The sequence below is a fragment of the Sphaeramia orbicularis genome, chromosome 16, assembly GCF_902148855.1.
Source record: "Sphaeramia orbicularis chromosome 16, fSphaOr1.1, whole genome shotgun sequence".
Classification (NCBI taxonomy): domain Eukaryota; kingdom Metazoa; phylum Chordata; class Actinopteri; order Kurtiformes; family Apogonidae; genus Sphaeramia; species Sphaeramia orbicularis.
In genome coordinates this window covers 59062443-59076144 of record NC_043972.1, presented here as the reverse complement: position 1 = coordinate 59076144, position 13702 = coordinate 59062443, and the positions used below count along the sequence as shown (strand labels likewise).

Sequence of the window (13702 nt, the reverse complement as noted above, 5' to 3'; positions counted from 1 at the left end):
CAGAGTAATTTTCTCAGTCTTCTTCCTCCACTTCTCATTAGTCCATGTGCATTCTGGATCAGATCTACAAAGACACTAAACACTGAGGAACAGGAAGAAAAGAGTTCAGACTGGACTGAATTTAATACAGACATTTCAGGTTGTTCATATTTGTTCAGGTTAGTCACATTTTATTGTTACAGGAGAGTTTGGAAATGTGAATATTTTCATAATTTAATGTTATTTTTTGCACTAAAACAAAGACAAAAATTTGAAGTTGTCATTATTTACAGACATAATGTAATATTTTTTCACATCAAACCCAGAAGTAAATCTGCAGTCCTTCTTTTCTGTGGGTTCTTCTGCTGTTCTTATTGGACTGTAGATCATTCTGGTCTGGATGTGGAACCTGAACTAACATGAGTTCCACAGCCTGGACTGTGGAATTTATACACTTTGTAAATTCATCCCAGGGTCGGACTGGAACCTTTGACGGGACGCATTTGGGCCCCAGGACGCATGTGTGAGACCCCCCCCCCCCAGTGTGTCCACAGTTAAAGGATGAGGCAGGTTCACAGAGGTCATGTGACTTTTTATTCAAAGTACAAACACAGTCACAGTCTGGAAACAATGAAGACAACAGTGTGAGAAGAGTTCTTCCATGTTTACACCCATGTGTGCTGGTTCATATTCACACTCCTACACTGAGCGATTCCCAAAGATGGACTCAGTTTAGTTTCAGACACTTTCCTCTTTTTAGTCTTATTTCTACACATCAGGAATCTACGACGGTGCATTAAAGCCACATAAGAAAATAAACACAAACAGATAAAACTCATAATTTTATGAGAATAATGTCAAATACAAAAAGAGTCATAATTTTACAAGAATAAAGTCGTAATGTTATGACAATAACGTCATATTTCGAGAATAAAGACATAATATTACAAGAATAACGTCATAATTTAAAAACAGGCGGGAAAAATATCATAATTTTACCAGAATACAGTCGTACACTGAAGATGTGAACAATCAAGGATGTTAAAATAATTTTAGGTCAGTCCAATGTAAAGTGGGTCAGAGCAGTAAAATACTGTCATTATAACCTAGAAATAATGAACACTGCACATTTTCCACTTTGGTTTAGTGTATAAAAAAAAAAGGAAAATTACACAGAAATGTTTACATTTACAGACTAGCCTTTTACAAAAAATGTGAATAACCTGAACAAATATGAACAGCCTGAAATTTCTTTAGAGAAGTCTGTGGAATTGGACCAGTATTCTGCCTCGGATTAAATGTTTTGTGTATTTGTAGATCCACTGTGTCTGTACGTTGTGATGCACATGTATAAATGATAAACTAAGGTGTAATATTGTTAAAATTGCACTGATTTTTCTTAAGACTTTTCATTTTGTTCATATTTGTTCATGTTATGTTCAAGTACAGTTCATAGATGTAAACATTTTCATTATGGAATTTGACTTTTTTTTCACTCAAAAACAGAGAAAACTTTGGCGATGACATCATTTCTCAGTTCTTATCCTGTTATTTATATGATTTACTGGTCCGGCCCACTTTAGATCCTGTTGGGCTGAATGTGGAACTGAACTAAAATGAGTTTGACAGCCCAGCTCTAGTTTTCCATGTGCTGTATTTGATTGTTTTTACACTGTGTGCTTTTAAATTTATTGTTTTTATATTTATATTTTTTATTTTGTCATTTTATTTGTTGCACTTCGGTAAGGGCATCCTGAACCAATTTCATTGTAACTTGGAGCACACTGACAATCAAGCCTATTCTATTCTATTCTATTCTATTCTATTCTATTAGTACAACATTATGTTCATTAAATTATAAGTTGTTTTAAAACTGCGACTTTATTCTCGAAACATTACAACTTTATTCTTGTAGTGACAAGTGTTTTTATTTTTCCGACGTGGCCTAATACGCCGCGGTAATAATCACCTTAAACCAGGTAAAATAAATCATAATGTCACAATCATTTTATGAGAAGATAGAAAAATGTTTAATTTCAACTTTATGAGCAACATTGTAGAAAACTTGTAATGTAATAAAATCACCACCAGAGGCGCTGTTGAGTCTTTGTATTATAAAAGGAGCTGGTGTTTGGCCTTTTTGTGCTTAAAACCAGTAATAAAAACACTCCTAAAGAGAAACATCATACCACCAAAATCAGATAAAAGTGTAAAAATCAACTTAAAGGAAGATTTCAGAGGAGTTGTGTTGTCTGCGGTCGCCTGTGCTCCGTCCGTCCGTCCGTCACAGTACGGGGTAAACGGCGTACAGAGCGATGCCACACTGGTCGTTTTTGTTGCGTGCCATCCGGATGTAACCCCCTTCTCCAAATGTCTGTCCCCAGCTGAAAACAGTGAAGGAAAAAGAAACAAAAAACAGAATAATAGTCAAATATGTATCTAGGGATGTAACGATTACCGGTACAACGATAAACAACGGTAAAAGTGCAGACGGTTAGTATTACTGATTAAATTCTAATTCTCATGATAACTGTTTGATTACCGCACTTTTCCGGAGAAAACGCCTATGTAAAAATCTGCTTTTATGTCAAATATTTGAGTATAGTTTGAATTTATTACAGTTTTAATTGTATATTCCTAATATTTGGAACCACACTGTAAAAAAAAATCTGTAATTTAACAGAATTTTTACCGTTTATTTGACAGATTTTTCCTGTATTTTTAAGACACAGGAAAATATCAATGAAATGACAAAAACAGACTGATTTTACATATGAAATGTAAAATAACATGAAAAAACTGTAACTGTGAAAAAACATTAAATTTCCATTTTTTAAAAGGAAATTTTTTCTTGTCACAGAAAAATACAGTTAAAATACATTTGCAAATGTATCATCATTTCACAAATATTTCTTTTCTATTTATGAGTTTAAACTGTTCATTTAAAGTTTAATACTGTAAAAAATTATAATAAAATGGGATAAAATTACTGACACTTAACCATAAAAGAAGTATTTGTTCTGTCAGTTGAACCAGACTTGTTTGTTAATTGACAAATATCTTGTGTAATTACAGGAGGTTTCACAACAAAAATGTTGAATAAGTGTATTTTTGTGAATGTAGAACATGTATAAACACTGATAAACTGTCCAAATACAGTTTTTATCAGTGGACTGGACAACTGAGTCTCATTGAAAATTATTACCTCCGCCAAGGAGGTTATGTTTTTGCCAGGGTTTGTTTGTCTGTCCGTTAGTGTGCAACATAACTCAAAATGTTATGGACAGATTTTGATGAAATTTTCAGGGTTTGTTGGAAATGGGATAAGGAAGAAATTATTAAATTTTGGTGGTGATCGGGGGTGGGGGGGCCCACGGGGGGGGCACTGATCAGCCTTGACGGAGGTCTGCGCTCTCCGAGTGCTTCTAGTTTATATATATATTTATAGGTAATTTGATTGTTTTAATACATGAAAATATTCTTTATTAAATATTAAAAAGTCAAAAAATATGCAAAATCTCATGTAAAGTTAGGGCAAAAAACTGTATTTTAATTATGGAAAATTACCGTATTTTTATGAGATGGTTATTTTCTGTTATTTTACTGTTTTTTTTTCAGCACCCCCCCACCCCTGATCACCATCAAAATTTTATCATTTGTTCTTTGTGCCAGTATCAACATTTCCTGAAATTTCATCCAATCACACAACAGCCTGGGGTGACTGTTTCTGTGTCTACCAAGACCACCCCCCCCCATGTCATTAATTCTGTTTATTGTTTGGTTTTATTTCTTTGTGTTGGGCTGATGAAAACAGTCCACTTCCTCTGGGGATCAGTGAAGTGAAGTGAAGCCACTACACACGACAGCAGGAGGACAGTGACAGCGCAGACATCAGACCTGTTCTTCACCAGCCAGTAGTCCTGTCCGTTCAGGGTGCCGTAGCCCACCGCCAGGACGCCGTGGTTCACCCTCTGACTGCAGCCTGGATCATCATACACTCCTGACAAATAACACAAACACACGTTCAGGTCCACTGGGAAAACACTCCCACTGGACTTTGAACAGGTTATAGACACGACGGTGCAGTTCAGAAAAATCACACATATGAAAGTTAGTCAGTGTTGTTGAACTTCCCTTTAAGTCACATGATCATAGTCTGAGAAACGGATCGTACATGTGTCAGTAGGACTGTTCATTTTATGACACTAGTATGAGTGTGTGTGTGGACGAGTGTTTGTCATCGTGTTGTCGTTCCTTTGTTGGAGTCGACCAGTCGTGTGCAAGGTTAGAATAGTTTTGGATTTTTCATTCTAGTTTAGTTTTATTTAGTTTTGACTTCTTTTTTTCTCTAATTCAGTTAGTTTTAATTTTTTTTAGAGCAGCTTTGATAGTTTTTATTAGTTTTCATTTTTTTTCTAAATGCTTAGTTTTAGTTTAGTTTCAGTATTAGTTTTAGTTTAGTCGTCTCTTTTCTCTTCTTCTCTGTCGTCGTATTCAAATCCATCCCAGACAGGACTCTGCTGCTTTAGTCTCCATGTTTCCAGGTAGAGTGGGGACCAGAAGACGACTGGAAACCACAAGTGACGGACCCTTAAATATCCCTTAAACCCTTAAATATCATCATGCTAGCTAAAATTGCTCGAGTGAAATAAATCGATTACGTATCAATCCGACATTGACAAAGACAAAAACAAAGGGAATTTTATCCATATTTTTATATATTTTAGTTAGTTTTGTAAACACACAATACAGTTTCAGTTACTTATGTTTTTTTCTTTTAATTATAGTTTTTATTTATTTCAGTTAATGAAAATGTTTTTACAGTTCTAGTTTTGGTCATTTTGTTAGTTTTAGTTAACGATAATAACCTTGGTAGGAAGTAGAGTGGATCTAAAGTCTACACATTTCCATTCAGTCTCAGCTGTTTGTTTTTACTTCCCCTCCTTAAAAGATTTCAGTTTGGTTTTCATTTGACTGGTACAGGTTATAGGTCTGACAAACGGTGGAAAAGATTTGAAATGATTTATCTTGTTGTCATTATTTTACATCAGACAAACCAGACATTTGAACAGGGGGGTGTAGACTTTAGATCAGGGTTCTCAAACTCCTGTTCTTTCAGGTTCCACATTCAGCCCGATTTGATCTGCAGTGGACTGAACCAGTAAAATAAGAACAGAAGAACCTATAAATAATGACAACTGCAAATTTTTGTCTTTGTTTTAGTGTAAAGAAAAAAAAACCATTAAATTATGAAAATGCTTTTATAAACTATCCAAACAAAAAAGATGTGAGTAACCTGAAAAAACTGAAATTTCTTAAGAAAAATAAGTACAGTTTTAACAACAATCTTCCTCCACTTCTCATTAGTCCATGTGCATTCTGGATCAGATCTCCAAAGACACTAAACACTGAGGAACAGGAAGAAAAGAGTTCAAACTGGACTGAATTTAATACAGACATTTCAGGTTGTTCCTGTTTGTTCAGGTTAGTCACATTTTATTGGTACTGGAGAGTTTGGAAATGTAAATATTTTCATAATTTAATGTTATTTTTTGCACTAAAACAAAGAAAAAAATTTGAAGTTGTTAATTCAAGATTTTTTGCTCGATTCAAGATTTTTTCACTAAATTGAAGATTTTTTTTGCTTAATTCAAGATTTTTTTGGGGCTTAATTCAAGAATTTTTTTTACTTAACTGAAGATTTTTTTCTTGGCTTATTTCAACATTTTTCCCTTAATCCAAGCTAAATTTTTTATTTTGCTTAATTTAATTCAAGATGGTGGAATTTTTACTGTTAGAGCCATTTTTTGTGCTTCAGTTAAAAACTCATATTTAGATTTGATTTATTATTAATCATTTATTTATACTATATGAATGTTGAGTAATAATTGCATAAGTCTTGACATTATTGTGATGCCATCCTATTGGCTGCTAAGATTATAAAAATGTAAAGAAAAAGGAGCGGAACCGGAAGCCTGAAGCCAGGAGCATCACAGTCTTTTGACCGTCATGTCATTTAATTTAGAACTTCCTCTTTTGTTTGTATCAGTCTAAGTTTTCAGTAAAGACCACACAAACAGAAAAGCTGGATTCCAGACCCTTTGTTCACTGATATGTGTCGTGTACAGAAGAACTCCGAGGTTCATGGCTAGTGGGTTATACGCCACGTTCACATTTACACTTTGTAAATTCATCCCAGGGGCCAGAATGGAACCTTTGGTGGGCCACATTTGGCCCCCGGGCCACATGTTAGAGACCCCAGGTTTAGATCCACTGTGTGACTGTGTGGACTATGTCATGACTGTGTGAGAACCAGTGGGTGGAGATGAACATGTAGGTATGTGCTTGTGTGTGGGGGGTGCTGTCTGGAACAGTCGTACTCACCACTGCTGTAAAAAATGAACTGGGTCCGTGTTGCATCAATTGCGACCGAAACTGGTCCCACGGAGGCCAGGGCCTGCTTCAGAGCGTCTTCGTTCCCTTGAGGAACCCAGCGGTACCCAGAGCAGTTAGCTGCACGGTAGGCGGGGTTGTAGCGACACTGCTGCTCCTAGAACCACAAACACAAACGGACCTCACATCTGGACCTTCTGCTGATAAACAGACCTCACATCTGGACCTTCTGCTGACAAAAGGACCTCACATCTGGACCTTCTGCTGACAAAAGGACCTCACATCTGGACCTTCTGCTGACAAACAGACCTCACATCTGGACCTTCTGCTGACAAACGGACCTCACATCTGGACCTTCTGCTGATAAACAGACCTCACACCTGGACCTTCTGCTGACAAAAGGACCTCACATCTGGACCTTCTGCTGACAAAAGGACCTCACATCTGGACCTTCTGCTGACAAACGGACCTCACATCTGGACCTTCTGCTGACAAACGGACCTCACATCTGGACCTTCTGCTGACAAAAGGACCTCATATCTGGACCTTCTGCTGACAAACGGACCTCACATCTGGACCTTCTGCTGACAAACAGACCTCACACCTGGACCTTCTGCTGACAAAAGGACCTCACATCTGGACCTTCTGCTGACAAACGGACCTCACATCTGGACCTTCTGCTGACAAAAGGACCTCACATCTGGACCTTCTGCTGACAAAAGGACCTCACATCTGGACCTTCTGCTGACAAAAGGACCTCACATCTGGACCTTCTGCTGACAAAAGGACCTCACATCTGGACCTTCTGCTGACAAGAGGACCTCACATCTGGACCTTCTGCTGACAAACAGACCTCACATCTGGACCTTCTGCTGATAAACAGACCTCACATCTGGACCTTCTGCTGACAAACAGACCTCACATCTGGACCTTCTGCTGACAAAAGGACCTCACATCTGGACCTTCTGCTGATAAATGGACCTCACATCTGGACGTGTTCCTGACAGGGCTTTGGTTGTGAATGTCTGAGCACATGATGTAGAACTAACAGGAAATTAACACTTCATTTAAAACTCACTGATGTGTCTGTCAGGTTAATGAAGGTATATTCATACATGATTTAAATGAGTTCACATTAGTCCAGTGATCAGCATTAACCATTCATCTACCAAGCATTTGTATCGCAGTTTGTACACGCAAGTGTTTTTATACATAGGTCTTTTTTATTATATACGAGGGCTGTTCAATAAGTTCATGGCCTCACCCAGAAATACTGGTTGTTATAATACAGGATGTTACATTCTTTCGTGATGGGATAGTGATGCTTGAACATCGATGGACCAAGTGCATTGCTGTAAATGGAGATTATGTTGAAAAATAAAATATAAATTATCAGTCTGTGTTGTTCTGTTCTGGGTGAGGCCATGAACTTATTGAACAGCCCTCGTATTTATTATATATATATTTCTCTTCTTCTCTGTCGTCGTATTCAAATCAATCCCAGACAGGACTCTGCTGCTTTAGTCTCCATGTTTCCAGGTAGAGTGGGGACCAGAAGACGACTGGAAACCACGAGTGAACACAAGAGACGGACCAAAAAGTGTCGTATGGTGCCGCTAGCTAAAATTGCTAGAGCGAAATAAATCTATTTCATATCAATCCGACACTGACAAAGACGAAAACGAAGGGAATTTTATCCATAACTTTTATCTGTTTTAGTTAGTTTTGTAAACACACAATACAGTTTCAGTTATCGTTTTTTTCTTTTAATTATAGTTTTTATTTATTTCAGTTAACGAAAATGTTTTTATAATTCTAGTTTTCATCATTTCGTTAGTTTTCGTTAACGATAATAACCTTGGTTGAATGGTGTTAAATATGTTTGAAAACTGAAGAAAAGGATCCTCACAGCACAGCCTCCATCCTCAAGGTAGGAGTCTGATGGAGCAGGTACAGGACAGCCTCCTGCCCCCCGTACCCCCCCCATATGTGAACTGAAGTGGGTCTAGTTCAGGGTTCTCAAACTCATTTTCTTTCAGGTTCCACATTCAGCCTGATTTAAACACCAGTGGGCCGGACCAGTAAAATAATAACAGAATAACCTATAAATAATGACAAGTCTAATTTTTTTAGTGCAAAAAAATAACATTGAATGATTAAACTATTTCTATCCCAAAAAAAAAAAGATGTGAATAACTGGAAAAAACTGAAAGTTCTGATGAAAAACAAGTACAATTTTATCATTATGCCTCAAACTTATGATTTCTACATGTGCATTTACAGATCAGACCTACCAAGGCATAAAACAGGCAGAATATTGTTACAATTGCATGTTAGTTTTCGTTAGTTCTCGTTAGTTTTCGTTAGTTTTTGTTAGTTTTTGTTAACTGTAATAACCTTGAGACTAAAGTTGGGAGAAAGCAGCAGAGTCCTGTCTGGGATTTATTTGAATAGACGACAGAGAAGAAGAGAAAAGATATAGAAAAACTAAAATTAATACCAAAACTAAACTAAACATTTAGGAAAAAAAAGAAAACTAATACAAACTATCAAATCTGCTCTAAAAACAAATTAAAACGGAATTAGAGAAAAAAAAAGTCCAAACTAAATAAAACTAAACTAGAATGAAAAATCCAAAACTCTTCTAACTTTGGTGTGTGTCTAATATATTTTGGGGTGAACAGGGTGAATGTGAGTCCTCCGGGGGGGGGGGGGGGGGGGGGGGGGGGGGGGGGGGGGGGGGTGGGGGGGGGCTGCAGCGTGGCCCTCCTACACACACACACACACACACACACACACACACACACACACACACACACACACTCCGCCTGCAGGACAAACACTGGGTCCTCTCCTGTTCATTTACTGCAGCTCTAAACACATTCACAGCAGATCCTCCGACAGTCAGCGGTGTGTGTGTGTGTGTGTGTGTGTGTGTGTGTGTATGTGTGTCTGCCGCTGCCTCCGGCTCTTCATACACCCACACCGCTGTCTGGGACTCTGGACGGTAACGGTGGAAAACGTGACTTTGCACCCGTTTCCGACATTTCCAGGTCGACTGTTTGGATTTGTTGCAGAACCAGAATCACTCACAAAGCAAAAGCCAATCAGGTCTATTTTTAGCCGACAGATTTGAACCGACACATGAGCAGGGCCGTGGACTGGTGAGAATCTGGTGATACAGTACATATCACAATACTAGGATCACGATATATCGCAATACAGTGGTCCCTCGTTTATTGCGGGGGTTACGTTCTAAAAATAACCCACAATAGGTGAAATCTGCAAAGTAGTCCGCTTTATTTTGTACAGCTGTTACCTCCACCAGCACGTACGGGGATCGCTTTGCTTTGTGTGTTTGTTTGTTTGTTTGTTTGTTTGTTAGCAAGATAACTCAAAAAGTTATGGATGGATTTTCATGAAATTTTCAGGAAATGTTGATACTGGCACAAGGAAGAAATGATTACATTTTGGTGGTGATCGGGGGGGGGGGTGGGGGGTGGGGGGGCAGATCTGTCTTGGCGGAGGTCTGCGCTCTCTGAGTGCTTTTCTTGTTTGTTTGTTTGTTTGTTAGCTACTTTACAGGAAAACTCTTCCACCCATCTTTCCCAAATCTTCCCCACAGATAGGCCTAGGCCCTGGGACCAGCCCAGTCCATTTTGGTCCCAGTAGGACAAAGTTCAAGGTCACAGCAAGGTCACAACATCTACAGTTTTCCATCTGTCATCATTGAGACATTTTCCAAAATTCATAAAACATTCAAAATGACTCCGATTAGCCTCCAATTGGATCCACCTGTAGCTTAGAACAATCTCTTGTATCTGGCACAAAATCGTCCACATCCACTGTGGAATGTGGACTCTGTGGACATTTACACTGAACATTGAAAATCCCATTTACCACACAGTTAAAATTAGAACTCAACTAATATTGATGTGAATTGAATCTAATTGGACAGACACATGACTGGGACCAAGCTGCAACTTTGTATGAAATATCGTTCCGCTCCATTTCTCTTCTGTTCCGCTCTGTTGACTTGTGTTATTTTTTATACACCATTTTCAAAAAATCATAAAAAATGCAATTCGTGAAATATCATTCTGAAATGTGTTTTGCACATCCATAGTTAAACAGAAACAGTCGACCCACACATGCTCACTGTTCGGAGTGCCTGGTGGAGGTTTGCGTTCTCTGAACACTTGTTCTATATGTTCTCAGGCTGTAAAAGCCCTCACCACACACTTTATACACTTTTCTCAGACAGGCATTTACATTTTCTCACATTTCTCTCTTGTTTAAACACTCTCAAAGTTCGAACCTTGGTAGATTTTACAAAATAAGTACAGTATTACAGAATGAAACCACAGATCAAAACCTGTTTTCAGGCCCAAACGTCTGTTTGAGAAATAAAAATATAAACGTTTTCCTGCCGTCCTTATGTTATTTTCCTCCTTCTTTATGTAACGAACCAAAGATTCCTTTACTCTGTCATGGCGCCCTCCATGTTGTACATGTTCTTCATCAGAATCAGAACACTTTATTCACACCAGGGTTTTTATCTGAGTCCAGCAGAAGCCCTTCTGTCACACTTACCACACCTCTTATCTATTATTTTAATTTAAAAAGTCTTCTCTGCTGCATCTCTGCTCCTATACGTTAATTTAAAATGCCTAATGATTTTTACCGTATTGTATTTGAATGTATTTTAATATCCCATGATTTTTGTACTTTTTTTTTAGCTTGCCGGCCGACAGGCTGTAAGCTACTGTCGTCATGTGGCGGCGTCTGTCAGCTGTTACAAACTTTCAATTGTCTTTTTCTCTGAAACTCCAATTCCGATTGACTTCAAACTTGGTATACAGCTTCTGTATGAAGATGTCAACACAAGGGATTGAAATTATTTGGACCTGGATCTGATTCTGGATTTGGTGCCACTTTGAAAAATTTTTCCCATTATAACAGATAGGAAGTGAATTGATCCAGTAAGTCAGTATCAATGATATCAAGTGTGAATTTGAATTTTTTACAGATCTGATTGGAATATGACCAAAACATGGACTATTTCTGTAATAGAATAAATACACAGAACTGGAGGAGAATAAATGGATCTGGATACATTTCCCAAAGCTTTGAATTTGGCCGGTAAGCTCCAGGGCCATTGGTCCTATTTTTATAGTTACGTTCCTTTGTATTATTGTATTATTATCCTCAGTAAGAGTTTGTAATTTTCACAAGTTCAATAAAAAACACACTTACCACGCCTCTGTAGGGGTACGAAGCGTCCGAGTCGATGCCGGGGTTGTCGATGACGTACTGGAAGGCCTTGTGCATGAAGCCGCCGTTGCAGCCGTGGTTTCCGTACTTGGTGGAACAGTCCACCAGGTTCTGGGGGCTCAGGTCCACCAGCTTCCCTGTAGTCCGGGCTAACAGACCCTCCAGGGCTCCTGCGGCACTGAAGGCCCAGCAGGACCCACAGCTGCCCTGGGGTCAAAGGGCAACGGGTTAGAGGAACAGCAGGAACAAACACACTGTAAAAAACACACACACTCACAGGCAGTAAACGCTCCGCTGGTGGACTGAACACTGAGGGTTTCCCACAAGATACACAGAACATATTCATTTATACACAAAGAAACACCGTTTAAACCAGGAGTCTCAAACATGCGTCCTGGGGGCCAAAAGGTTCCAGTCTGAGTCCGGCCCCTGGGATGAATTTACAAAGTGCAAAAATTCCACAGTCAAGGCTGTGGAACTCATTTTAATTTAGGTTCCACATACAGACCACACTGTAAAAAAAATCTGCAATTGAACCGAATTTTCACTGTTTATTTTACAGATTTTTCCTGTATTTTTAAGATACAGGAAAATATTGATGAAATGACGAAAACAGACTGTGATTTTACATGTCAAATGGAAAATAACACAAAAAAAACTGTAACTGTGAATAACCATAATATTAGTTCCACATACACACACACACACACACACACACACACACACACACACACACACACACTGAACAGTTTTGTGCTGAACACTGACCCCTGGGGGACATCACACAGAATGTCCACAACTGCACTCACCCAACTTTACAAACTGCTGTCTTTACGAAAGAACTATTCAAACATTTATTTTGAGTTTATTTCACATATATTCTCTGATGATTATCTAACCTTTTTCAGGTTATAGGTTATAGATTATACGTTGTAAATTATTGATTATAGGTTATAGATTATAGGTTATATGTTATAGATTATGGGTTATAGGTTATATTTTATAGATTATAGGTTGTAGGTTAAAGATTATAGTTCATAGATTACAGGTTGTAGGTTATAGATTACAGGTTATATGTTTTAGATTATAGGTTTTGAATCTTTTTGGGGGGCAGGTTTTGGACCTTTTTGGGGAGGGGGCGGTTTTGGACCGTTTTGGACCCTTTGGGGGGCCGGACTGGACCCTTTGGAGGTCGGTTTTGGACCCTTTTGAGGCCTGGTTTTGGACCCTTTGGGGGAGCCGGACTGGACCATTTAGGGGGCCGGTTTTGGACCCTCTGGGGGCCGGCTTTGGCCTGTGGGCCGTATGTTTGACACCTGCGACATCAAAGGCTGTGGTCAAGAGGACATGACCCAGTGAAAACGTACATCTGAGGAATGAGATGAGGCGTCTGCGCTTTCATTTGATCCCTGATGACATCACTATGAGTCAATGATGACGTCACTGAGTAACTGATGACATCACAATAAGTCACTGATGACATCACTATGAATCACTGATGACGTCACTACGAGTCACTGATGATATCACTGATGACATCACTATGAGTCACTGATGACATCACTACGAGTCACTGATGATGTCATGAGTCACTGATGATGTCACGAGTCACTGATGATGTCACTACGAGTCACTGATGACATCCCTGATGACATCACTCTGAGTCACTGATGACATCACTGAGTCACAGATGACGTCACTATGAGTCACTCATGACATCACTATGAGTCCCTGATGACATCTCGAGTCACTGATGACATCACTATGAGTCCCTGATGATATCGCTGAGTCACTGATGACATCACTATGAGTCACTATGAGTCACTGATGACGTCACTACGAGTCACTGATGATGTCACGAGTCACTGATGATGTCACTACGAGTCGCTGATGACATCACTATGAGTCCCTGCTGATGTCACGAGTCACTGATAACATCACTACGAATCACTGATGATGTCACTACGAGTCACTGATGACATCACTCCGAGCCACTGATGATGTCACTCTAAGTCACTGATGACATCACTCTGAGTCCCTGATGACGTCACTCTGA

General features: G+C 38.9%; 1 protein-coding gene across 1 annotated transcript in view; it reads right to left on the bottom strand.

The window, feature by feature from the left end:
- Positions 1–1654: 1654 nt before the first annotated feature.
- The window catches only part of LOC115435570 (cathepsin S-like), a 32494-nt gene continuing 20446 nt past the window's right edge, over positions 1655–13702 (bottom strand). Inside the window, exons 5-8 of the mRNA XM_030158076.1 lie at positions 11629–11853; positions 6364–6529; positions 3877–3979; positions 1655–2363 (exon numbers count right to left, since the gene is read on the bottom strand). Of these exons, the coding sequence (XP_030013936.1) occupies positions 2264–2363; positions 3877–3979; positions 6364–6529; positions 11629–11853 (594 nt within the window). The 3' untranslated portion in view covers positions 1655–2263. The remainder of the gene's footprint in view (positions 2364–3876; positions 3980–6363; positions 6530–11628; positions 11854–13702) is intronic.